General features: G+C 35.9%; 2 protein-coding genes across 6 annotated transcripts in view; one reads left to right on the top strand and one right to left on the bottom strand.

Annotated features, from left to right (window-relative positions):
* Positions 1–5,592, top strand: part of LOC5578295 — a 43,804-nt gene extending 38,212 nt beyond the window's left edge. Inside the window, exon 7 of the mRNA XM_001656825.2 lies at positions 5,144–5,592. Within this exon, the coding sequence (XP_001656875.1) occupies positions 5,144–5,503 (360 nt within the window). The 3' untranslated portion in view covers positions 5,504–5,592. The remainder of the gene's footprint in view (positions 1–5,143) is intronic.
* Positions 5,593–6,806: 1,214 nt separating this feature from the next.
* The window catches only part of LOC5578293 (clathrin heavy chain), a 55,985-nt gene continuing 36,077 nt past the window's right edge, over positions 6,807–26,714 (bottom strand). For 3 of the 5 annotated variants that reach the window (XR_002502574.1, XR_002502573.1, XR_002502575.1), the window contains exons 5-9: positions 21,989–26,035; positions 21,759–21,925; positions 21,609–21,695; positions 21,161–21,542; positions 7,000–8,125 (exon numbers count right to left, since the gene is read on the bottom strand). Coding sequence is in view for 2 of the 5 variants with exons in the window: in XM_021854423.1 (XP_021710115.1) it covers positions 21,175–21,185; positions 21,323–21,542; positions 21,609–21,695; positions 21,759–21,925; positions 21,989–26,035 (4,532 nt within the window). In the remaining 3 variants the exon portion in view is untranslated. Of the gene's footprint in view, positions 8,126–21,160; positions 21,543–21,608; positions 21,696–21,758; positions 21,926–21,988; positions 26,036–26,714 lie in introns of all 5 variants that reach the window. The other 2 variants (XM_021854423.1, XM_021854424.1) reach the window with 1 other exon arrangement.

Here is a 26,714-nt window from a genome sequence, read left to right as displayed (position 1 = left end):
CATGAGTTACTATTCCTATTTGCGGTTACGGGTACCTATACATAGAGATAGCGATTAGTCACAAGTTTTTTAGTCTGATGGCATTCGTTTGAGCAGCACAAAACTTCTTTCATAACGCATATGTTCCATGCTTCAATTTGATCACTTTATCAGTTTTTATAATATATTCAATGCTATAATGAAAAACTTAATCCTGAGATGACGCTAGCTGACGAGAAGAGAGTGGTATAATTAGTAAATTAGTAAATAGTGATATTATTAGTATAAAAAACGGATTTAATAAGATTCTGCTGTATCCTTGTACGTCCATGCGTGTTCCTGTTCAGCGCGATTTCTTCAATGTTAGGAGGTTTTGATGCACATTAAAACAAATAAAATAATGCTCCGGATGAGTGTCTGGAAGTATAAATAAAATACGTATAGAAAAAAACAAACAAGGGCCGCTTCATCATAGACCACGTAAAGTATCAGTTCAAGGCGATGTTAATCAATAGTGTTCATTAGAAAACACTTTTGATTATTATCACCATTGGCACTACTAGTGTGCATCTTTCTCTTCAGAGTAAAGATACATTTAAGCCCCGAGACCTGACAGCAATCAAGCTGATCACAAGGTTGTGCCTTTGCCCAGGGCCGTATTTTCTTAAGTATTATGATATTAATATAATTCAATCCCAAATATCTTGAAGCGGTAACTTATAGGAAGATCATTGATATTAGAATTTTGAATTGTTTTTGGATAAAAAATCATATTGCAGCATCAAAACGCCTTTTCTATAACCAGAAATTGAATTTTCAGAAATACACCAAAAGTTGCCCTTAGAAAAAAATGTTTATTTTAAATTGCACCATGTTGAAACTGCTCTTAAAACATGGGATATTAATGTGGAAAGAGATAAACGTAACATTGTTGGTGGAGCATCTGGAGTAACTTATGAAACGGGCGTATTTTCTTAAGTTTTATGATATTAATATAATTGAATCCTAAATATCTAGAAAACGGCTAGTTTTAGGAGGATCATTGTTATTAGCATTTTGAATTGTTTTTGGATGAAGAATCATATTACAGCATCAAAACGTCTTTTCTACGGCCAGAAATTGAAATTTCAGAAATGCACCAAAAGTTGCTCTTAGAAAAACTGTTTTATTTTAGATTGCACCATGTTGAAACTGTGCTTAAAACATCTGGTTTTACATTGAAATCTTACAGAAAAAATTTGAAAAAAAAACGAAGATACCTATTTTTTGCAATTTGTGTTTTAAAGTTTAATTTCGATTTTTTCATGAAAATAAAAGTATTTTTTTTTCGGTGTATATTTTTTTTACAAAGCCTATTTGATTGTCTACCATCCCTCCTCAGACACTATTTCTCTATAACAAACGGTTTCCGAGGTACTTTTTTTTAAATGGTGGTGCCAAAAATACATACGCCCTTATCAGAAGTAACTCTCGATTCTAAACGATTCCCAATTATATGAGATAATTTTCGTCTCATATACTTAATACATCTGCGCAGTTTCATCCAAATCGGAATGGTACATGTCAGATTTCAGCATTTTATGGACGATTTTGCGTGGAACCGCTCTTGTGGACCAACAAAAAATTAGTGTAATTTTAACCCATGCTAAAAATTAGCTAGTTACTCTACTGTTTATTAAATTTTTCAGCATGTGTTAAAAATACACATATTTTCTTGTGGTACACAAAAGCATCATTTTGTGTGAATATTACTCAATTCTCAATTCTGTGAATCTCAACGCTTTCGCCTAGCCCCCCGTCTTTTTCGGCGTTACGTAATTTGTGGATTGCGCCTATACAAAACTGATGTTCAGAAGTCTTGGCTTATGATGAAATGTCCATTAATTACGTCTCGCATATATGACCATTATTGACCCCAACCCCCTGGTAAACTCAAATCCTAATAACTCACGTTTGAAATTTTAAATGCGTGAGTTGTCAACCACGCATCTCAGCAGGGGATTTTTTTATTATCGTACAAATTGGGCCGAAGGGTCTCAGATTTTCATGAAACTTTTTCCACAGGCAGGGCTCATTGATATATGAATAAAAAAAAAATGAGAAAAATTCAGGGTCGCCTATTTTTCCGGAAAACTCAGGTGGAAATTTTTTGTTTTCCCTTGACACTACTTACTTTGAAAAATCATAACTCAAGAACGAAACATTGTAGAAACAAAGTTTTTATATGAAAATTTAAGCAAATTTTCTCAAAAATCAAAAAAAAATATGAACTGGAAAAAGTTTTCCACAAAATTTTCCACCCTTGGGAAAATTTCTAAAGAAAATCCGGAAAAACTATCCCGAACTCGTGGAAAATTTTCAAAAAAATATTTTCGAGTAGGTAATTTCATAAGCTTTAATCACTGAAATTTTTGGAATGCACTTTTTTTCGTTTTTGAGTTATGGCCAATTTTGTGAAAAATGTCCAGATGTGCCATATAAGACTTTTCTTTGAAAAATCATAACTCAAGAACGAAACATTGTAGAAACAAAGTTTTTATATGAAAATTTAAGCAAATTTTCTCAAAAATCAAAAAAAAAATATGAACTGGAAAAAGTTTTCCACAAAATTTTCCACCGTTGGGAAAATTCGTAAAGAAAAGCCGGAAAAACTATGCCCGAACTCGTGGAAAATTTTCAAAAAAATATTTTCGAGAAGGTAATTTTATAAGCTTTAATCACTGAAATTTAAGGAATGCACTTTTTTCTCGTTTTTGAGTTATGGCCAATTTTGTGAAAAATGTCCAGATGTGCCATATAAGACTTTTCTTTGAAAAATCATAACTCAAGAACGAAACATTGTAGAAACAAAGTGTTTTTATATGAAAATTTAAGTAAATTTTCTCAGAAATCAAAAAAAAATATGAACTGGAAAAAGTTTTCCACAAAATTTTCCACCGTTAGGGAAATTCATAAAGAAAAGCTGGAAAATCTATGCCCGAACTCGCGGAAAATTTTTATTAAAATATTTTTGAGAAGGAAACTTTATAAACTACAATTCTAGTAACTTTTAGGATGTATTTTTTTTGTTCCTGAGTTATGGTCAATTTTGTGAAAAATGACCATATTAGCCTTTTCTTTGAAAACCCATATTTCAATCGAAGCATCAGAAAAACAAGGTTTTTTTTCAAAGCAATTGCAAATTTTCAAAAAGATCTGAAAGAAATGATATGGGATTGGTTTTAATGAAGTATAAGTCGGATTGGATTATATTTTTTATGAAACATTACACCGTTAAGCAAAGCTGAAAAAACTGTTTCTTTTCCATTCCAAAGGATTCTTTGTTTTCTATGGAACAAATAAGATTCTTTTTATATTTTTCTTTAATTTTATTTATTCAATTATTCAGTACATAACATATATTTTATCTTAAAACTATCTATTTTTTCAACCGGGAAGATTGCCTTTGGTTGCTACCACCAGAAGATTTTCGTTTCTTTGTAGTATTAAGAACAAAGCATGCTGTATTTTCTTGGTTTTCATGTGCATCTGAGAATTCACTCGCAAAAATGCTTCGTTCGTCTTTTGGAATAAATGAACTGGGAAACTGATTCCATTTCAAAAATTTCATATTTTTTAGATAATTTGAATCCGGTTCGACAAGTCATGATGAGTCTTGAGTCATGATTTTTAAACGAAAAGGCATGTATGGCAAATCTTTGCATTTTTTTACAAAATTGACCATAGATCAGGAACTAAAGAAAAGTACATCCTAAAAGTTACCAGAATTGAAGTTTATAAAGTTTCTTTCTTAAAAATATTTTATTAAAAAATTTCCGCGATTTGGGGCATAGATTTTCCAGATTTTCTTTATAAATTTCCCCAACGGTGGAAAATTTTGTAGAAAATTTTTTCCAGTTCATATTTTTTTTTGGATTTCTGAGAAAATTTGCTTAAATTTTCATATAAAAACTTTGTTTCTACAATGTTTCGTTCTTGAGTTATGATTTTTCAAAGAAAAGTCTTATATGGCACATCTGGACATTTTTCACAAAATTGGCCATAATTCAAAAACGAAAAAAAAGTGCATTCCAAAAATTTCAGTGATTAAAGCTTATAAAATTACCTTCTCGAAAATATTTTTTTGAAAATTTTCCACGAGTTCGGGCATAGTTTTTCCTGCTTTTCTTTACGAATTTTCCCAACGGTGGAAAATTTTGTGGAAAACTTTTTCCAGTTCATATTTTTTTTGGATTTTTGAGAAAATTTGCTTAAATTTTCATTTAAAAACTTTGTTTCTACGATGCTTCGTTCTTGAGTTATGATTTTTCAAAGTAAGTAGTGTCAAGGGAAAACAAAAAATTTACACCTGAGTTTTCCGGAAAAATAGGCGACCCTGAATTTTTCTCAATTTTTTTTTATTCATATATCCATGAGCCCTGCCTGTGGAAAAAGTTTCATGAAAATCTGAGACCCTTCGGCCCAAACCCGTACGGTAATAAAAAAAATCCCCATCAGTCAAAAAATCATGGATAACTTGGCTCATCTGTTTGATTCTGCCTCGTATTTCCACAGTTTTCTCGCACAAAGTCATGATTTCTTGTTAGTCTATTAGAATTATAATAATCCTTTCTGACGTTATCGACAACATTCTGTTTTCATGAGTTTTTAACGGGTTTTATGACTGAATCATTTTTGACGGCTTGAGTGTGATTGAGCGATTTTGCATGAAAATCTCTTGCGAATCAGTTCTCTAATGTGTTTGCTTTCGCGAAGAGCTTTTTGGGTGAAATTTGGGCAAGAGTCTATCGAAGCTCTTAGAAATTACTATGGATTTTCAGTTAAATTTACTCTATATTATGAGCACTCACATTTGACGTAAATCGTTATCATCATGCTACTTAACTAGGCATGGTGAAATCAAACACTTTTATGACCGACAGAAAATAGTCGGTACGAGTTACCCTTCAAAATGATAGTTTTTCAGTGAATTTTATGACTTTTTAATACAGGCAATTAGTCTTACTTAATATACCTAATGAGAAACTAAGTTTGACTGATATGAGAGTAACTGCATAAATTAATTGAACATATGCTCGTGAATATCGTTTACTTAAAACCACCAAATGACCTGAAACAAAATTCCAAATCCTAGATTGTAACTAATCATGTGTATAACTTTCAGGGACGATATGTGCACGCTTGGGAAGAGTGTCTGAAATGGGAGAAGTCGATAACCACAGCCAAAAGCTATATGGCTGCCAATGAGATGAAAACCAGCTGCATGCTTGACGCAATATATCATCTTTATTGTTTGATCCGTAAACGACGCGGAGAACAGCCAAAATATTTCAGAGAAAATGTCGAAAAACAGCTGGATTTTATTAAGGAAGAGGCAGGAATCATGCAGGAAATTCACAATTTGGCTGTGAAAAAACTGGCTAAGGAAAATATGAGTTTGGCAGCAGAGAAGGGCTCGATTAAGGCAAAACCAGTTATTTTTCCAGCAACGAAGAAACCTAAGGCTTTCGGACTTCAAAATTAAGATGCTTAAAAAAAGCTTTACTTTAATCTGTTATATAGTACATTTAAATGATATTTGCAATAAATAAATCATGCTCTGCAAATACTCAATTTTGTATAACTTAATTTTACCGTATGTAGTCGTAAAAATACATCCTAATGTTCGTACGATTTTTTCATACTTCTACTTAGATCTATTCATATCCTTGTTCCTCTATTGATTATCCAGATAAGCTTACAAAGATCCTTCCTTTTAGAATTCCTCCAGCAATTCTCCCAGAGAACAATTCAGAACTTCGCTGACGAAAAGGTGTTTTTTTTCTCTTCGGTGGCTGAATTATGAGTCCAACAGTGTAGGCACGATTGTCATCGTTATAGGTGATTTCAAAGCTTGGATTGACAAGCGGATGATTATAGGAAAGTTTGAGGCACATCGGCTTACAAACGAAACCGACTTCAAACTCATTGATACGTAGTGCTCATGTCCAATACAGCTTCCCTTATCGGTGTACCAGAAGATAATTGAGATGAAATTTGATTGATGGGCGGTACTTCTACGATATAATCGACGTCAGAACCAATCGTGGCGCTAAAGCCGATTCCAATGCATATTCCTATGGAAATTACAACAGTTACCGGCGACCACCATGTTATAACCAAGGACGAATCAGACAGCCAGATGTCGAGACTGATTACGTGCCTCGATGCAGCGTTACCGGACGAGGGAGAGATGATGAAAGTTTCTTCTCAGAGCTGATGGAAAGTTATAAAAGCTATTGGTTTGACACGGAGTGTTAACGGTTTTAAATGAGAATCACGGTCATCGATGCTGCATCAAAAAATCGTCAAAATTTGTAGCGAAAAAGTAGCATCGCCTAAAAGAAATGGAATTGAGAACGGCATCTGAAAACACGCACATTCTACAAGAAACTCATGGCTTCCCGTTAAGGGTTCGTGTAGTGAGCCGAAATGTGTCGGGGCAAAGATGGAGGTATCTTGACGGATGAGCGATAGATGATTGAAAGTTGAAAGCAGCACTATGATGAACATTTGAATGCCGTGATACTGTCAGGAAGGAACTCCTCCCACGTTATATGAAGTTTAGGAAACATCGGACAATAATGCAGCTAGGAAAGATGGTTAGCACCGATTAATACTTTAATTGAAGACGGTGTAGTGTAATTTATACAAGAGCGAAACCATTGTTCATCGGAATTGATTGATTTCGATTCGGCGGAAAGAGACTAGAGGTACTTGGTCATCGGATGTTGAAAGGGACTGGTCATCAGACATTGGAAATGCACACTGTATATTTTGATTTAAGCTGATTTAAGCATATATCAATATATTTTCTACTAAGTATAGTACTATACGACTCTGTGTGATAAGCTTCCCATAATCGCATAACGGGACCATACGAATTGCACGTATGCGATTATGACAGCTAGTTCGGCCATATTACAGCATTAGTTGGCTTGATACATATTTTTGTTGAGTTGTTCTATGAATTTGTATCTCGCGTATGATTTATGATACATGACTTCGATAACATAACTACTGAAAAGTCAGACAATACAGCGAAACTGGCAAGTCACCTCTTTCATCATGCCTCATAACGACGTTTTAACTCTCGTATAATTTATTTTAGAAAGGAATGCAAATTTATGATTGTTTGTAAAACACAGACATAAAACCATTGAAAAGTTCATAGTAACGAATTGTCGAAGGAAAGCAAAGGTGACTAGCAAACAACGTTGAATGTGATACATTGGGTCAATTGAAATGAAAGTGACCTAATTTAGGAAAAAAATACTGATTTTGTTTATGTATAAATCTATTTCTTCTTAATTTTTTCTCAAAAAAATGTACTTTAGAAATCAATTTGGTAAAATAAAACTCTTCAAGTGTTTATATCTACTGCATCGGAGAACTAATGTTTTATCATTTTTTAACGATTTGCACCACCGGAGATACCTACAATTCGGTTTTATATATTTTATATAATTTGTGAATTATATAAGCCTTTTTCCATTTTTGAATATATTTACAATATTTTTGTAGATTTGAATCTAACGACGCTTGTTGCAAAACAAATCTTCCGAAGATAGTTTTAACTTCATCACTGCTTATTAATTTATCAACGATGTTTGCTAAATAGACACAGCCAATGGTACCAAAATAAGTAACCACATCTTTAAACCACACATATATTCAACAAATAACAGATGCCCTGATGAAAAGTACACTTGAACTACATATGGTATCCACGTTTTCTTTGGGAGTAGTATTTCACTTTTCTGACAATTTGTAATTGATTGTTTAAAATAATAGACTGATTTTTCATTTATTCAATTTGTGTGATGTAAATACATGGCTAAATTTGCGTACCACGGCTGTAGTAGATGGATAGAGTAAGATCGCTTTTGAGATGGGCATTATCTTTATTGTTTAATTTTAGTCTCGTTGAAAGTGACTAACACAATTTAGATTTAATTGAAAAAATATATCAACATATTAATAAATATAGCATCCGAACTCTTCGGTTTATAGTTTAGTTGTTATATCTTAATTTCTGATTTTCTATATTCATGTTTGCGATAATATATATAACCTCTCTTGTACAACTAGTTGAAAACGAAATGATCTGTAAAGAAGAAAACAATATTTTGTTAATTAACGAATTGAGATATTTTTACTGTTTAGAAGAATAAAGTGGGGCGAGACGGTTTTCTACTGGAAACATTTATTTAACAGATTGTGCTATTGTGATCATGATGATGATGATATTATAATTTGTTTATGCTAACATTATTTGATACAATTTCAATGCTTTTTTAATATTTAATATTTTTCTGATGATTTTACACTATTACGATATAAAAAAAAATTAATAAGATATAATAATACAGTTAAACTTCCATGATACAGTTCAAATTGCATGACTTGATATCGGCTCATGGAACCATACCAAAAACAAAATTTCATGGTTACTATAATAATGGCACCCTCAATCAGCTTTCCAAAGCTTTTGTATTCCATGACTAGATATTTCCATGGGTTGATGGCCCCTTCAGATATCGACTCATGGAGGTTGGACTGCATTTGCAAAAATGCCTTAAAAAGGTAAATTTTCTCATAACAAATGTATTCGTTTTTTTATATCATTGTTTTTTTTCTCTACATAGCATACCGTGATGCTACTACATTTCGCGCACGCTCCTAATTTTGCTCGGTAGCATTCTTTTTGCTACACAAAAGAAGAGACTTTACTCATGCTCAAGCTTACGAAAAATGATTGAGAAATTCTAAGTTCAAAACTTGCTTTTCAACGAATAGATTCCAGATTGTGGCCCATCTTGCCCGATATGTTTCCCTATACAATGTCGTAAGTAGTTTTTTTTAGTATAAGGTCGTTAAGCAAAATTGCTATTTAGAGGGTTGGTTGCGACTAAATATGTGTATGCAAAATAAAAACTTTGAAAATCCTAAAGAGAATCCTGTCAGACATTTCACAGAATACACTATAAAAAAATTCCTTAGGGATTCATTCTTATTGACAATACTCCAGATTTTATTTTCAAATTTGTCAAGGAAATGTTCGAGCAATTTTTCATTTCAATTTAATTTTGCAGCGTTTGGTGGGACAATAAGAGCAAAAGTCATTCCAAAGTCGGGCCAGTGAGCGATAATGTCTATAGTGGGAGCGGGCCATTTGGCATAAAGCCATTTGGCATAAGGTCATTTGGCATAACGCCATTTGGCATAAAGGACATTTGGCATAACGGTCATTTGGCATAACGGACATTTGGCATAATTTTTAACTAAGTGAAAGATGAGGGTCATTTGGCATAACGGACATTTGGCATAATTTCAATATATTTTCTGTACATACTTAAATTGAAGATTTTAGCATTTTATTACTGTTTTTTTTAGTAACAGCTGAATCTGTTCAATAATAATTTATTTATTCTCTTCTCTGGCAAGCCGCCGAAGAAGCCAATAAGTGCGATATGAATCCATCAGAAGAATCCGGTTAAATCATACCACCGAATTCAATCGGACTGTAAACTTTGTAGATGTATTTTATACGACTTATGTTGACTTCCAATCCGGTGATATCGCTTACTAATAGACGAAATACCGATAAAGAAAAAGATGGTGAATTTCTTTCAGAAGCTTCCAAGTTAATCAAAAACCACTAAAAAACGATGCACTTTTTCTTTCTATATAAATACACGTTTTATATTTGATTTTATATGCTCTGTAAGAGCTCTAAGAGAATGATAAAATCAACCCGTTAATTCAGGACGAAGTTGTGAACTCTTTACATCGCGTCAAGACTCTGAGGTGACGGTTAATTCGCCTCTGGATTACCAAAGATATAATAAGGTTTCAAGTGTTTTATTGATCTCATCAGATTTTTTCCTTCTTTTGCACATAGACTATTCATTCGAGTTATACTGGTTTCATTACTATTGAAAATAGTTCAGCTTATATTTTAATTGGGAATTTTACCTTCTTTAAATAATCGGAAGTTCTTTGTAGTTGTCCTGATAAAACTATTATATGCATTAAACTTGCCTAAATTTTCATAAGAGATTTTTCCTTCTTTTGATCATAGGCTGTTCTTTCAAGAGTGAAGTAATTCTCATAGTTATTGATGTTAAAGCTTATAATAAGGGTATCAGGGGTAATATGCACCCCAGGAGTAAAACTACTTTTTGGGGATTCTATGAATATTTTAGAAAAATTTAGACATTTTCCTGGAAGTTGAATTTGTAAAATCGCATGTTGTGGGCAGAGCCGTAGCGTGGGTTCATGGCGCCCTTGGCGAACTTCCATTTAAGCGCCTCTCAATCAAAACTGTACACATCTATTTAACATGGTGAGAGTTAACGTGAACTATATCATTAGAATTCATTAGAAAAGAATCGTAGGATGCTAGAAATTTAGAACATATTTGATTATTGAGTTAATTCCTGCTGGACAAAACGCAAATTCTTTTATCTATTAGGGCAGATTGCCAACTATTGCACAGACTAAAAACGTGCCAATTATTGAACAACCCGTGTATTCCTTATGGATGTGCAATAATTGGAGTATTTTTAGTCTATGCTATATTTTGCTATTTATCCTAAATGTTATTTGAAAAATTCCCAAGAATATTACAATTTATATAATAAGAAACAAATATGAAAAATCGGTGTTCTAACAATTTTTTGGTGCCAATTTTAGTAAAATGTTTATTTGAAGAAAAATTCTTCTAAACATTTTAAAAATATTGATTAAAAAAAATAAAAGCTTCTTTATCCGATATTTATATCATATGACACTAATAGTACAACCTTGAAAAAAAAACCAAAGCCATACGCTTATGTGTTACACTTTTCACCACACTGCTGCCGTATAAGGCTTGCGAGCTTTTCTTAACAGTGTTGTACAAAATACAACAGCACGACTACTGAAGTGTTAAAAACGTAAATAAAAAAAAATCATTTTTCATAAAAAAAAATTAGTGCTAAAAAGATTTTTTTTCAATTCACGTTGTCTTGGCCAAGACATTTTCATAAAGTATCATTTAAAAAAGTAATTTTAAATGAATTTTTAAGGAAAGGTACGATGGGTTACGTCATCTATAGCTTTCTGAAAACCAAAAATGAGTATATCAATCCTACTGATTCCATTTTTTTTTGTAAAATCAAATGGCTATCAGCTAGCGTACAATATTTTTAGGTGTTATTAAAAATGTACCACTGATTTGGGAAGAATAATTCGCAGAATGCTGTGCGGATTTGGCCGGAGTTAAATTCTTAGAAAACCACACCCTGGATTGAATATGTCATCAAGATGTTTTAAAAAGTTCAAAAGTGTCGGTGAACCGCAAAGCGTTCTATCATAACCACACATAGTTTATATAGAAGACCTTGATTATTTGAGAATCTCGACAATTTTTTGGTTGAATCCAGTCAAATACTATGTTAGATTCATGCTCAGTATTTCATGAAAATTTCTTTCAGGATCCATATTGTGATTCATAGAGATTGTGTTTGAATTCAATATGTATTTTCAAACTTTACCATTTGTGTCACGCGTGTTGGCGCCCCCTTAAGGCTGGCGCCCTTGGCGGGTGCCAACCTGGCCAACCGCACGCTACGGCACTGGTTGTGGGTCACTCCTATCCGCCCTTGACGAATCTTTTCCAATTGTTTTACAAATACTCATAAAAGGCACCGTGGGGTTGTTTTGCCTCAAGAGTGCATATTACCCCAGAATGCCTTACGTCTTATTCAATTTTTTTTTCCTCAACTTGGGTGAGATGTCATTCTCCTCCAAGTTTAAGATTGCAACTTGTGAACTGAACTCTGCATCGTTGCTTGCGTATAGCAATAAACTACTCGGGGAATATTTAAGTCAAAGAAACCAAGACTTGTGGTTGCTAGAGCTATGACATATATTACTTAGTACGATCCGAGGGATCAAAGCAACCCGATCTAGCAGAAGGACGAAAAAGTGTTAAACCTTTTTGGTTACTGTCAAAATCTAACTACAAACATCTGTAGGTGGCTATCACCGCTAGCAGAGAAGTGAATAAGTGCTTACATTTAGGATGTACTTTTTTCAGCACGAACTGTTTCTTGAGCTACTACTCAAAAGCTAATTATGTGTATATCAATGATGGTGTAACTTTCTTCATGAATAAGCTGAAAAAGTTCTTTGAAATTCATTATAAATCCATGCTAACAGTAGTTCACTTTTGTTTTCAATTTCGGCCGAACGGCATTCGGCCAAATGACCCGGAACCGAAAATGCTGAACATATTATCAGAAGCAACTATGGCTCTAAAATCAATAAATCGAGACGAAAACCTCATGTCCGCCTAAACTAGCTTCCTGAACCAGTGTGCAGTGCTTGATCGGATTCGTTTTTAATTTCAAATTAAGAAATATTGCGTCACTGATTGACACCCTAGTTCATCTTCTGTTATCCTGTTTAGTCATGATATTTATCTAGAGATTTACCCTTCTTTTAAACATAAGGTATTCTTTCGAGGGTTATTGCTATAGCGATTCGACGCGTTATTTTATTATATAGGAATTTGCCCTTCTTTCTAACATGACTTTTTCTTTTGCGTAATATTTATTACAACAGTTTTTTCACATAGAAGAAGGAGTATCTGAATAAAATATAAAATACCAATAAATCATAAATACTAAATAACCCTTACTTTTCAGATGGTTTGATATTATGCCAAATGTCCGACATGCCAAATGACCTTTACTTCACATATGGTTTGATATTATGCCAATTGATTCTTACTTTACATATGGCTTGATATTATGCCAAATGTCCGTTATGCCAAATGACCCTTTATTTTCACATTGTTCAAAATTATGCCAAATGACCGTTATGCCAAATGGCTGTTATGCCAAATGTCCTTTATGCCAAATGGCGTTATGCCAAATGACCTTATGCCAAATGGCTTTATGCCAAATGACCCAGACCCGTCTATAGTAGACTATTACAGCCATTGAACACCATCGGAAAAACAAGATAAGAAGGATTGGGGTATGGTATTTGATGAAGACTTGACACAGTAATGCGATTAGTGCTGCAAAATGTGCAGTGAGCATGAAACTTTATCTTTTGTTTTTCAAACATCTCAGGCACCTGTCCATTTAGAAAGATGGCGTCTTCGGCAAAGTTGTTCAGTAGTTCAAGAACCATCATGGTTCAAACTAGTTGTTTCAAAATTTTGCTACCAGGCGGCGCTAATGAGCATAAAATTTTGGTTTTGCAGATATAATCGTTGGTAGTTCGACTGTAGTTCCCTGTTGATGATATATTGGCTTTTCAGTCTTGACAAAATTAAAAACTGTTATTTTATTTTGTCCAACGTTTCGGTCCGTTTGGGACCTTCCTCAGGGACTCAATTGAGTGAACACTGTTCTGTAAATATCAATACTTTCTCATTTTAATGGAAAAATAAACACTTTTTCAACTACACACTGAACAAATATCCAAATGTATTAACTTGACGAAGAAAAAAATTAAATTATTAAAAACAATTTCAATTTTGGTCACGTTTTAAATCGACATACCTAAATGGCGGATGTTTCGAGCTATCGAAAATGGTTGAGATTTCAATATTTTCTTCTTAATTTTTTTGTGAAAAAGTGGCAAACTTTATGATTTGAAAATAGTTCAATTACACTATATTGCTATTGAACTACTGAAAAAAATATATATATATTTCAGTTGGTTTTTAAAGTTTATCATTACATAATAGTCGCATTTCTAACTGTAGGTCGCTTTGTTTCTATTCGTCCCACTTTTTCTATTCACCCCGTTTTACGGTACTGTGTCTTCTGATTACAAGTTCCCAAAAGTATGTTTCAGACATACCAGCAAATCTGGCATATGCTAGTAAAGGGCAACATTCATTAATGTAGCCTTAGGAGACTTAGAAAGATGCATCGTTGGCAAAGTTGTTTAGTAGATTAAAACCTATCTTTATTTAAGCCTTGAAATTCGAGATTGATCAAAATAATTATAACCTTTTAGCTACTGAACAACTATACCGAAGACGTCATATTCCAAAGTGGTCTGGCTTCTGAGATATCTGCAAATCAGAAGTTTCATGCTCACTATCACCGCCTGGTGGCAAATTTTTGAATCAACTAGCTAGAACAATGATAGCCCTTGAGTTATTGAACAACTTTGCCAAACTAAATGGCTTCTGAGATATCTGCAAAACAAAAGTAAAAGCCTAGTGCAACCTCTAGCTGTCAAATTCCGAATTGAATGAGGTACCATCAGATAGCGCTCCATCTCCAGAACAAGTTTACTTTACAGATACAGTGGGATTCCGTTTTTGGCAACAAAGTTGAAATTTTCAGTTGCCAAAATCGGAACCCATTTTTTTAATTTGAAGAATATCATTTGAACGTTGTTTCATCATTATTATGGAACCAAATGATGGCCAAACTTCCGGAAGGTCAATTTTGAAGCAGATTTCCGTAGGATAGGGCTATGCTTTTTACTTATCGATACTTATCATATTAGTTGTGACAGACGTTCCAGGCCATGTAAAAACAAAAATCGCTTATGTTGCCTTTATTCAAGAACTAGTCAATTGCTAAAACTAGTGTAAGATGTTACAAAACTGAATGATTTTTCTAATTTATTGAACATAGACAATATTAGGTAATTTGAAAATAGCTCTTGCATAGTAAGGCATATCATATAGAATGATTGACAACAGTCAATGCTGCTCAAAAAAATAGTATATTTTTCGGAACAGAATATTGACTAAGCCTTGAATAAAATTTTCCATTTTCCATAATTTTGTACACAAATAAGCTTCTTATCACTTCAAATTAAAATGAATTTTAATTGTGTTTTAGAAGTTGAGCTTGTTGAGCTTAATCAACTATATGAGTTCAACAGAAATTCGCAGGATCCCGCTATGAAAGCCCAAGAGCCCGATAAAAATCTTCAGTTGTCCGTAAAAATCCACAGAAACCCGCTAGAACTCTGGAGAATCTCGCTAGGAATCCACAAGATCTTGCGTTGGAATCAGATAGAAATTGGCATCTACCCAAGGGTTTTCTGAGAATTATGAGGTTATCGCTTAGAATTTTAAGATTCCGAGGGAAAAATTAAAAGGACTTTCTAAATGACTACGAGCAATCTTCAAATTCCGCTGGAAACCTGTTAAGAAACCTTAAGACCCTGTCAGATTTTTTTTTCAAATACAACTAAACATCCGCAGTATTCCGCCAGATATTCACAGGACGCCATAGAAATCTTAGGAGATTACAAGAAATCGCCAGATTTGGCATAACATCCCAAAAACTAATTATACAGTCGACTCTCCACATCTCGATGTTCTACATCTCGATATCTCTCCCTATGTCGATGATTTTTTCGGTCCCTTCAGTCTGCATACATTTTCACTCTCCATATCTCGATATCCTCCTTATCTCGATATCTCCCTATCTCGATGTGATTTTCGTTCCCAACTTTCTCTCCGTGTGTCGATATGCCCATTTTCAAAGGTTACTAGACTAGATTTTAGAGATTCGAAACAATTTGCGAAGACGAAATGACATCTGTTTGTTTTTAATTTTCCTGGTAACGGAGTGATTTTCAATCTAGTATTCGTTAAAAATTTGTTCTATGTCTCGATCTCTCCCTATCTCGATGGTCCCTTCGATATCGAGATGTGGAGAGGCGACTGTACATTCTCAAAAGAAACCCTAATATCCGAAAGGAATACTCAGGTTTCGCTCAGTATCCTTAAGAATTCGCTGAAAAATCTTAAAAGCCCACTATAAGAACATAAGATTTTGTAAGGAGTCTTCAAAATTTAGTTAGAAAACTCTTAAACCCAGCTAGGGATCACCAGAATCTCGTAAGGAACATTTTGATTATTTCACGTGGTCCATATTTGATTAAAATATCGATATTGCATCAAGTACACTCCAGCTCGAGCACCACTGGTATAAAATGTTCGATCGTTCCTTAAAAATCTAGCACCATATCGTATTCATCGCACATTCTAAAGAACTTATTAAGAAAAAAGTGTAGTTTAGATTGTGTTTGCATTTGTCATGGTGGCGCTATAAATGGCGTACCGTCAAACGGGGTGACTTGCAACACTTTTCAACTTCAATTAACCAAAACCATCATCTAAACGTCATATAAAAATCTAAATTCCCTGTAGAACTTTTAATGGCTGGCCCGCCTACAGAATGGGATGACAGAAGATTGAGTCGAATTATTTTGTCATATCAAAAGTCATCAAAAAGGTGAATTTTTTTAAACGTCCTTGTGCGGGGTGACTTGCAACACTCAATGCTAATATTGTTTTTGCCAACGAAATGTTGATATTGTTTATTAGTCACACTTGTTTAGTATTGTTATTCATGTATTTAGAGCATTTTGAATACGTTTTTGTAAGAAAATGATTGAGCTATTTTTGTATGGGAAAAAGAGGCGTTAAATCATCAAGGTCCAATATCTTAACTGAACAATATTTTGAACAAGTGTTTGTAGTTGATTGATGAATTAGTACTCTTTTGATTATAAAGTAGACCTAACACAAAAGTTTTTCACTTTTATAAAACTCTTAATTGCTCAGAAATTAAGTGTTGCAAGTCACCCCGCATAGGTACATTTTAATAAAAATGATTTTTATTAAAAAGTTGTTGCTACATTTTCGTAAATTAAAAATCGTCATATTATCAATTATTAGTTATAGAAACACCAAGCAGAGTATTACTTTTGTAAATTAAATCTATTTCATGTTTCCATGTCACGATTTTGAACCTCCATCAAATATCAGTTTTCTAAGAATTATGTTTAATGTATAAACATATTTATAATAACAGCTTTATTCGTGGCCCCTACTTGAATTGTGAGTCACACGTATTGAAGCACCGATCTAAAACAAATTTTGTTTTGAAATTTGTGTTTTATAGTGAAATTTAGTTGTAAATTGCAATGTGTTGCAAGTCACCCCGCCGTTGCAAGTCACCCCGTTTGACGGTATACAAGAAGCCGTTCAGTCATTTTTTCTCTAGCTATTTTCCAAGTTATAGATTATATGTTGACGCTTCTGAAATTCACTTGAATACGAATTTACTTGAAATACGCATGAAATTCCATACGAAAGTTAGAGACACGACTTTTTGCTTGACTTGCTTCTATTGTTGTGTTGTGCTGTTACATACACAATGTTTGCAATTTTACAATAAAAAAAAAACAGCGAGCTGAAGTGGCAAGACGAAATTAATGATAGAAATTCTGTGAGTCATAGATATTTTGTTCCTTTTGTATCAATGCTGTTCAAAATCTAGAGAAAAAATATGTTTATCTCCTGTCGGCATACTCAAGTGAGCTGGTCATATAACGTTAATGCCTGATAGATTAAAACTCTAGTTGAGATACTCATAGAGATTAAATACTTCATATAACGTTGCGAATACACGACCATCTAGAATAGAAGAAGCGCGTACGGGACCTCTATCAGTCGGTGCGATTTGGGGGAATATCGATAAAAATTGAGCTCTGGAATGCGGTAAGCAGGAAGCTAACTTGCTTTTTATATGACTAAACCTGAAGACACAATTATATTTACAAAAAATACAAATTTTAGTGGAATTCAAAAATGTTGCCAAAATCGGAGGTGCCAAAAATGGAGCATGCCAAAAACGGAATCCCACTGTATCTCGATTACTTTTTCAAATCGACATATGTAACTTTCATACGGTTTTGAGAAAATTATTTAAGAAGAACCACAACCTGTCTTCTAAAACTGTTTTAAAATGAATCACTTCCTAACATTTTTTCGCCGAGTACATCGCTTAAATTTTGCATACAATCAGCTCGCGTTGAACAACTAGGTAGTTTCTAGTATTTCCCACAAAAATTGTATAACAAAATTATAAGCCGTTCCATTCAGTTACTTACGACGTTTTTGTAGCAGTGTAAAATCGACTCAAGTAGTGTTTTGTTTTGATTCGTGGTTAAGGTGATTATAGAACGAACCACACCTAAAATTTTCAAGAGCACAAGACTTGAGAACCAAACAGCGCTCCGCGTTGAAAATCTATCCCATTGGTCACCACCAGCAAGCAAGCAAGCAATTTGATTGGATTTCAACGCGAACTGTTGTCAGATACTCTCGTCTTCCCAGGAAACATTTTCTGCTGTATAACAGTTTATTCAGCTAAAGTATACTCATTTTAGCTGACTAAGCTGTTACTCAGCTACTAATGTTACTTGGGTTGTGCACTTGAAAATTCAAAGTTTGGCTTCGTTTTATAATCACCTTAAGTCACTTTGTCTCTCCATACAACGGAGCGGTGAAAGTTGCAGTTAGGTTGCGAAAGTTGAAAATCTGACTTAAGCTGTTTAAAAAATTCTGAACTTATATGTTCCATAACTGAAAAACCGAGTTGGTTTAGAGCGGAAAGTGTAAAATTTTGTCTGCGAAACACGTAGGATCGATAAGTAAGTTTGTTTACTTTTCTGACTTGAGATTTTTTTGTATTAACGACGCTTTACATCAGGGTGTATTTGTGTCGAACTTAAGTGGTTGAGACTGTTTGAATAAGTTTTCGAGATATACCGATTTTAAATTGTGGTCTACTCGAACCGTATATAGTGCGTTCATTTTTATGCGTCATCTATGTACGTTTATTGATTTTACCGCATTATAAAGGGCGATGCTGTAAACAAATACTGTCGAGTATTATTCTATTAGAATATTTATGAAGAATAAATTTTGGTTTGGTGTCGATACCATGCCCACACAGTTACGGATCACCCACAGTGACGGATCACTTTGGCGTTCAACATCGGATAACTCGCTCAAAACATAAACGTTGACATAAAAAATATTTTTCCCATGTTATACTATTTGTCTTCAACCATTTGTAATGTTAAGCACAACATTCAACAGCTAAATAACGGTGTTTTTGACAAATGTTTAGTTGATACCACACAACTATCATTCTATGGTCGTTTTATGTACCGTCAAACGGGGTGACTTGCAACAGCGGGGTGACTTGCAACACATTGTAATTTACAACTAAATTTCACTATAAAACCCAAATTTTAAAAGAAAATTTGTTTTAAATCGGAGCTTCAATACGTGTGACTCACAATTCAAGTAACTGCCACGATTAAAGCTGATATTATGAATATGTTTATATATTAAACATATTTCTTTTAAATGTCGTGAAAACTGATACTTGATGGAGGTTCCAAATCGTGATCTGAAAACTTGAGATAGATATAATTTACAAAAATAATACTCTACATGGTGTTTCTATAACTAATAAGTGATAATATGACAAATTTTATTTCACGAAACTGTAGCAATAACTTTTTAATAAAAATCATTTTTATATAAATGTACCTATGGGGGGTGACTTGCAACACTTTATTTCTAAGTAATTTAGAGTTTTATAAAAGCTAAAAACTTTTGTGTTAGGCCTACTTTATAATTAAAAGAGTAATAATTCATCAATCAACTACAAACACTCGTTTAAAATATTGTTCAGTTATGATATTGAACCTTGATGATTTAACGCCTCTTTTTCCCATACAAAAATAGCTCAATTGTTTTCTTACAAAAAAGTATTCAAAATGTTCTTATACTGGTTTAAATGCTTTAAATACATGAATAACAATACTTAACAAGTGTGACTAATAAAAAATATCAACATTTTGTTGGCAAAAACTAAATTAGTATTGAGTGTTGCAAGTCACCCCGCACAAGGACATTTAAAAAATTTCACCTTTTTGATGACTTTTGATATGACAAAATAATTCGATTCATTCTTCTGTCATCTCATTCTGTGGGCGGGCCGGCCATTCAAAGTTATGCGAGGAATTTAGATTTTTAGATGACGTTTAGATCATGGTTTTGGTTGATTGAAGTTGAAAAGTGTTGCAAGTCACCCCGTTTGACGGTAAGAAGTGTCGTCAGCATTCATAAGCTCCAACAGGTGGTAAAATTCAGATGTGATAGCATAAAACATGCTTCGATTTAGTATGAATTCATCTTTGGTAAACATTTTTCTTGATTGTTGATTCTAAATACCGAATATTAGCACTTCTAGTTAGTGATCCATAATATGGATCAGGAAATGATTGTTTACCACGGTTATGGATCACTTCCAAAGAATGTAGATTTCTGCCATTTGAAGCATTGGATTCGACATTTTCAGGCAATAGCACTATGGATAAAACTAATAAAACATCAAGGTTTGTAAATTTCATTTTTTGACAGACAAAAATGGGTGAAAAACATGGTGTGGAGCGAAAAACAGTTCATGTCTCAGTTACTACAATGCAGTATCACAAAAAATGGCATTTTACCCTTGTTTCCAGCTTTGCAGTAATATGTGACACATTGTTAACTTTCGCCAAATAATACAATCCAGATGCATTGAGTTGAAACTCTCTTGATTTTGAGCACTGATCCGTAATATGTCACAATTTGATCCATAATATGAAAATTGATCCATAATATGGTTTTCAGAAACCGATGCAATTTTTAATTTTTATGCAATCCTATGACATGTAAATATTACACTCAAAACAGTTTACTAACCGAAGTTCCAATTTGAAACGATTCAATTCGTGCTTTTAAATTACAATTTTACGTTTCCCATGTCGTTTTATTGAATTTTGAACTCCACACTATTTGATCCGTAACTGTGGGGTCATGGTAGATATATTTGTTCCGAAATGGTTGCATATAATTCACAACTGTTGTACAAAGTACAACAGCGCGACAAGCCCGAAGTTTTAACCTGTTAAGAGTTAAGTGAAAGGACGAAACGAAATAAGCCCAGATTTAAGAAAAACAAACATTATATTAAACATAAAGATGAATTGTCTAATTATACTTGATTATTTTTACTGCATAGCCATCTTGATGCACGAGGTCTGTTTGTGTCGAAGGTGTCGTTGTCCATTGATCAAATCTGAACTCTCTCTTCTCACCGCAAACTGGCCAAAATTGAGGTGCCAGTTCGAGAAATGTTTATCAAATTTTGGAGATGTACAGAAAACTCCTTAAAAACGCATAGCTTTGTAATGTTTTGTGTTGATTTTTTACTATCCCCCTATTCCTTGACCAGTAAAAAAAGTGTATACTCACCAGTAATGTTCACCTTAGCTGAACGCTGCACGTTAGCGAGCGAGTCGTAATTAAGAAGACAAAAAATAAATGATTTTAGTGTCTATCGATAGCACAGTCAAACTACGATTTCAGAACTACGATGCATGTTCGAACGTGTGTGTGGGTTGTGTTTTTACATACCACCATATCCCGGATATGGTGACATATTTGGTTGCGCCGGCACGTAACCTCCGGCATATTGCGGGGCGTATTGTGGCATTCCCATTCCCGGACCAGCGGTTAACATGAGTTGGGGTTCGGGCAGAATGATTGATTTGTGTTCGGAGTTCTCTCCTTCCTTTTGCCGTTCAGCATCGGCCACTTCCAGCTTATCAACCTTGGATGTGTATTCTCGTGTCACCTGTTATAGGAAAAAAAAGCGGTTAATTATGGTTCAGAACTTTCTCAATTGATCCTGCTAACGTACCTGTATTAAATAGGGCATCGCAAAGTCCATAATATTGTGACGCCATGCCAGCTCCAAGATGATATCTGGGCGCAGGAGGTCGTAGCACTGCAAAAATAATAAAAACATAGGTTTAAATTTTATAACAGTGATCAATATTGCAAACCCTACCTGGAATAAACATGCCACGAAACAATCGTGCGCGCCACGTTCTAGGAACCAACCAAGCAACTCTTCTGCCAATTCACCTTGATGTGACTCGGCCGCATATTCCATGGCGTCTTTGAAGAGACGGTCCTTTTTGCACAATTCCACACTCTGCTTCCAGCGATTGTTTCCTAGTAGATGAGATGTCATATATATGGTAAGATATCCTCTTTAGTTTTCCCTGTCATACATACCTTTGTACAAGTAAGCAGCAATTCGTCTGAATTCCGTTAGTTCGTGTTTCTCCAGTTTCTGAGCAAGAGCGATGTTGTCAAAGTTGTCGAACGCGTCGATCGAAGTTCTGAGGCCCTGATAGTCCTCTTCGTCAATTAAGAGTCCATTTAGTGCTTCATTGATTGCCTTGTTGTTTAAGCTTTGCACGGAACGAAGGTATGTCTTAACCAACTGTAGATGTCCTTGCTTTGTGAAGAAGTTTACCGAACGAGTATGGTCCATGCGAGGTGCCAGCACGAGGAGCATATCGTTCAGCAGAAGCGGCTTGTAATCGAGATAGAACTGAATGGCCTTGTAGTAGAGCTCAATGTTGGCCACCTTTGTAATAATGTCTTTGAAGTGTCCTTCCCTCCATGCTTCAGTAGGGTGAGCCATCATCGCCAGTACAGCATTGTCGTACTCCTCGTATTTGTCGTACAAGAACACCAATTCCGACCAGAGATGAGCTTGTTCTGCGGCGCGAAGTACTTTAGGAATGTTAACACGTGACCAGAATAGCTCCAAGTGTTCACGCATTTTAGCTGGTTTGTATTTCGAGTAGAGGATGGCCAACTCGGTAAACATGCCCATATGGGCGCGCTCCAGACCGAGTGCTGCTTCAAGGAGTCCAATCAACTCTTCGAAATGACCTCGATCTTGATAGTAAGTGATCAAATCTTCCAGCTCGTCCGCATGAACCACAATGTGCAATCCGCACATCTGAGCCAATCGGAATTCCTCGGCATCAACACAAGCGAAGCAAACCTCCTTCCACGTACGAGTCGAATTGGCTTTTCTCGCGCCATCCACCGCTCCTTGGAACTCTTTCAAATGCACCAAAGTGATAGCCAACCTGGCGAAATTGCTGACATTGTTGTAGAGCAATTTGGCGGCTTCGTACATTTTATCATTGAAACAACGATCACCGATCTTCTGGATATCAGCATGATTCGGTCCGGAGACGAATTCTTCCAAATCTGCCAGACGACCAGTCCGAGCGTAGGCATAAATCAATTCGCTTTCGATATAGCTTTCACGAGCCTTCTTGCGTGCCATCTGCAGATAGCGTACCAAATCTTCCCACGATTCATTCTTGCTAGCAGTTTCTACAACGTCCATATATGCGCTAGGATCATCGGCCTTGATGTAACTGTCGATGGCTTCCTTAACCAAGCCTTGTTGTAATTGTGCTCGCGCCAATTGGGACCAAACTGCCGGTTCATTGCAGCGTTCGGCGAATTCATTTGCTCTCTCCAAATTGTGCACCTGCTCGATCAAAACCTGAATAGCAGAAGTATTGACATCGAATTTCTTGAAAATTGCGAACGCTTCCTCGTACAGTTCGTTGTTGATAGCAATGTTGGCAATATCAGGTGCATCGTAATTGTCCAAACGGTTAATGTAATCCATGACTCGGCTTCTGTCAGCTTTGATTGCCGTGAGAATGAGCAGATTTTGTAGATTGCGATGATCCGAGAACACCGAAGAATCCAACACAATTTTTTCCAGCAATTCAATCAACTCGTTCGGCAAATCAGCGGTCATGAAGGCTTTCACAGTAACGGAGATGTCATCCGGATCCTGTGTTTCGGAAAGAGCAGTCTGCACCACTTGATCGATTAGTTGACGTTTGTACGGGTTCGATTCCGATAGCACATCGGCCCACAGTTCTGCATCACGCCGACGAACCAGATATCTGGCTTCGGATTTGAAGAGCGAGTTTTCATTACACACAGCAATCAGCTCTCGGTCACAATGTCCACGTTCGTAGGCAACGCAAGCCAAATGAGGATCGCGTTTTTCGCAGTATCTTCCCACCACACGGCTGTCGTAGAATTGGTTCTCCTTCAAAAACCTTTCCGGATTATTATTCGAATCGATGTAGATTTTAGCCAGGGCATTATGAGTTGCCGGTTCAATACAACCCTCGTGGACACGGGATTCCAGCCACGGAAGCAACAACTTGAGACGATTGCGCTTTTCAACTTCTTCTACAAGCTCGTCTGTTGAGAATTGACCTTTCACTACCAGGATCAGGTTCTTGATGATGTCCTCAGAACAGTCGACATCCAGCAGTCCTCCGACGACGACCGGGAGTCGAGATGGATTCACCTTTTGCACATAAATTTCAATATATTTCTGCAGACTGTTGCGGTACAGATACAGTACAAGGTCGTGGACAAAATCGAAACGGTCGCAAACGATGATCAACGGGAGTTGATCGGTCAACTTAGCTTCCTTGAGGAAGTTCTTAACACGTTCGGCGTTGTAGCAATTGGACTCGCGGCAAATACGTTCGACTTCCTTAATTTGGTTCGTCTTGCATGCTGCTTGAATATACTTGAAGTGCACTTCCGGATCCTGGCTGAAGTTGACAATTGATCCAAGGAAGTAGAACAATCCTTCGTAGCTCTTGAAGCTCTCAAACAAGTCAATCAACGCCTTTGTAGTTAGCTGTTCATGATATTTGGTCGCAATTTGTACACAGATTTGCAAATTCTGGCGAATGTTGGCAGTTAGCATTGCCTTCAAACATTCCAACGAATCCTCAACCGACAATGTACCGAAGAATCCAACCAGCCAATCTCCGTTCAACAGATGCGTATGGACAACAGCACGCTTAATGTCATACAAATCCGTATAATGCTCCAAAGCACGCTGCAACAATCCGGCCTTCTCGCATAGCTGGGCGATGTGGGCTCGATCGTAATGAGTGAACATAGCGTTACCAAGAATAGCATCTGCCACCTGAGGAGCCGACATCAAATTCATTTCCAACAGACGGGTTTGAAGTGCTCCTTCGCTGGGACGATTGTTTTTCAAAGCATCCAAGAGGAAAGCGGTACACTGCTGAACCATGTTTTGCTCCATGAAGATGTCTACGATCTGATTAATGTCGGCCAGAGGTTCTTCGTCGGCAACCAACATACTTGCGAATCCAGCGCCTTGTTCCGGATTGGTACGCATAACGGAGCGTAACAAGAAGATATAATCCGGGCTGTAGTTAACTTTCTTTGCATAAAGAACTATCTTCTGGAATTGGCCGGTCTCTGCGAAGCATTGAATGACCTTATTCGGGACATTCGAGCGTAGATAGATGGACAAGGCCAATGTTGGATCCGATGGCTTCACCAGATCACCCAGCTCTTCGCTACACTCCAGTTTCTCCTCTTTCAGCCACTTCTCGCACAGTTGCTTACGACCCTGGGCCAAAACAGGGCGACACAGTTCAAGAGATTCATATTTGTTCAGCTTGCCTTGATCGAGCAGGATACCGAAGTATTGCAACAAAGGAGGAGAGTTAGTTCCAGGTTGGGCGGGAACTTGTTGGAATTTTTGGATAGTTTGAGGGGTACGAAGGATTCCTCTGGGAGCAATAGCTGCAACCTTGGCAGCTTCGGCATACTGACCGTTTTGGAACAGTTGGTTGAACTTACGAACAAACAAATCTTCTGCGCCGGAAAGATTGTTGCGGACAGCCATACGCAGAGCAAGGTCGGGATTTTGCAGAACCGTATTGATGTATGGAATGATCTGTTCCTCATCAACTGTTACGGACAGTACTTGACCTTTGCGATTGACACCAATTATGCCTCCACTGGATTCGTGTGGGGCCGTTACGAAAATTGTATCCGCCGAAATACGGTTCATATAGATACATGTGCCTGTTTCGATGTCGTACATATGAATGTACCCATATTTGGTGATCAAGTAAATGACGTCGTATTTTGGCGAAACTTGCATCGCTACTGGGAAGTCGCTCTGCGCTTCCGGTGGGAAGAAGACATCCACGGCTTTCTTCGTGAAAGCAGTGTTGCCAGTTGGGGGTGCACCAACTTCAATGATATGCAGTTTGGCAGCATTGGCCGAACGTACGGCGAAACAGAACAACGTAGATGGTTCCTTGTTCTCTTCCATCTTGAATGTCGCGAACGACGCTGCGTGACCTTCGATTGCCTGGGACACTTTGCGTTCCACTGAGTATAGTTGCATTGCCCCGATCACACGGTTTTGCTGAGCAGAAATACCTAAAAATGAGAAATCATGTTATGGACCAATGCGAATTCGGGATAATTCAGGGCTTGTAGCGACTAATTGTTTTAAAAATAGTAAATAGTAAACCTCATGCTTAAAAAAACGAAAAGAGACAGAACTGAGACCCAAAGGAGACCAATAAGGAATCAGATAGGGACCGTACAAGAACCAGAAAATAATAGTTTTCTTAAGATTTTCCAAAAAAAAAGTCGGTCAAAACGTTATAACGTTATATGAGAAATTACTTGGAACATTACGGCAAGTATTACTGTATGCGTTTTTATCCAGAGAGGTATAAACCCAAAATTTCCTTCAGGCATCCCATGAATTATGCCATCGATTCTGCTAGGAAGCTAAGCAAGTCATTATTCAGGACATCTTTATGAATTCGACCAGTAATTTTGCAGCAATGCTTCTACTGTAGCTGTTCTGAAGATTTTATCTTAAATTGTCGTTCAGAAGAAACTTGAATTCCCAATGAGCTCTTGAAATAATCTCTGAAAAAACTTCACAATTCCTTAGGAAGTCATGGTGAAAAAATATTTAGGTATTGTAATAATAATCAATCGCATCCCCGAGATAATATTCACAAGGATTTTCTGAAATAAATCTAGAAAAACATAGAATGCAACCCCAGAAAAAACTTGTATAGAAGTGATCGGAATGCTAGTG

This window comes from Aedes aegypti, chromosome 3 (assembly GCF_002204515.2).
Source record: "Aedes aegypti strain LVP_AGWG chromosome 3, AaegL5.0 Primary Assembly, whole genome shotgun sequence".
NCBI classification, from domain to species: Eukaryota; Metazoa; Arthropoda; class Insecta; order Diptera; family Culicidae; genus Aedes; species Aedes aegypti.
Note: the sequence above shows the minus strand (reverse complement) of the source record. Positions and strands in the feature narration are given on the sequence as shown.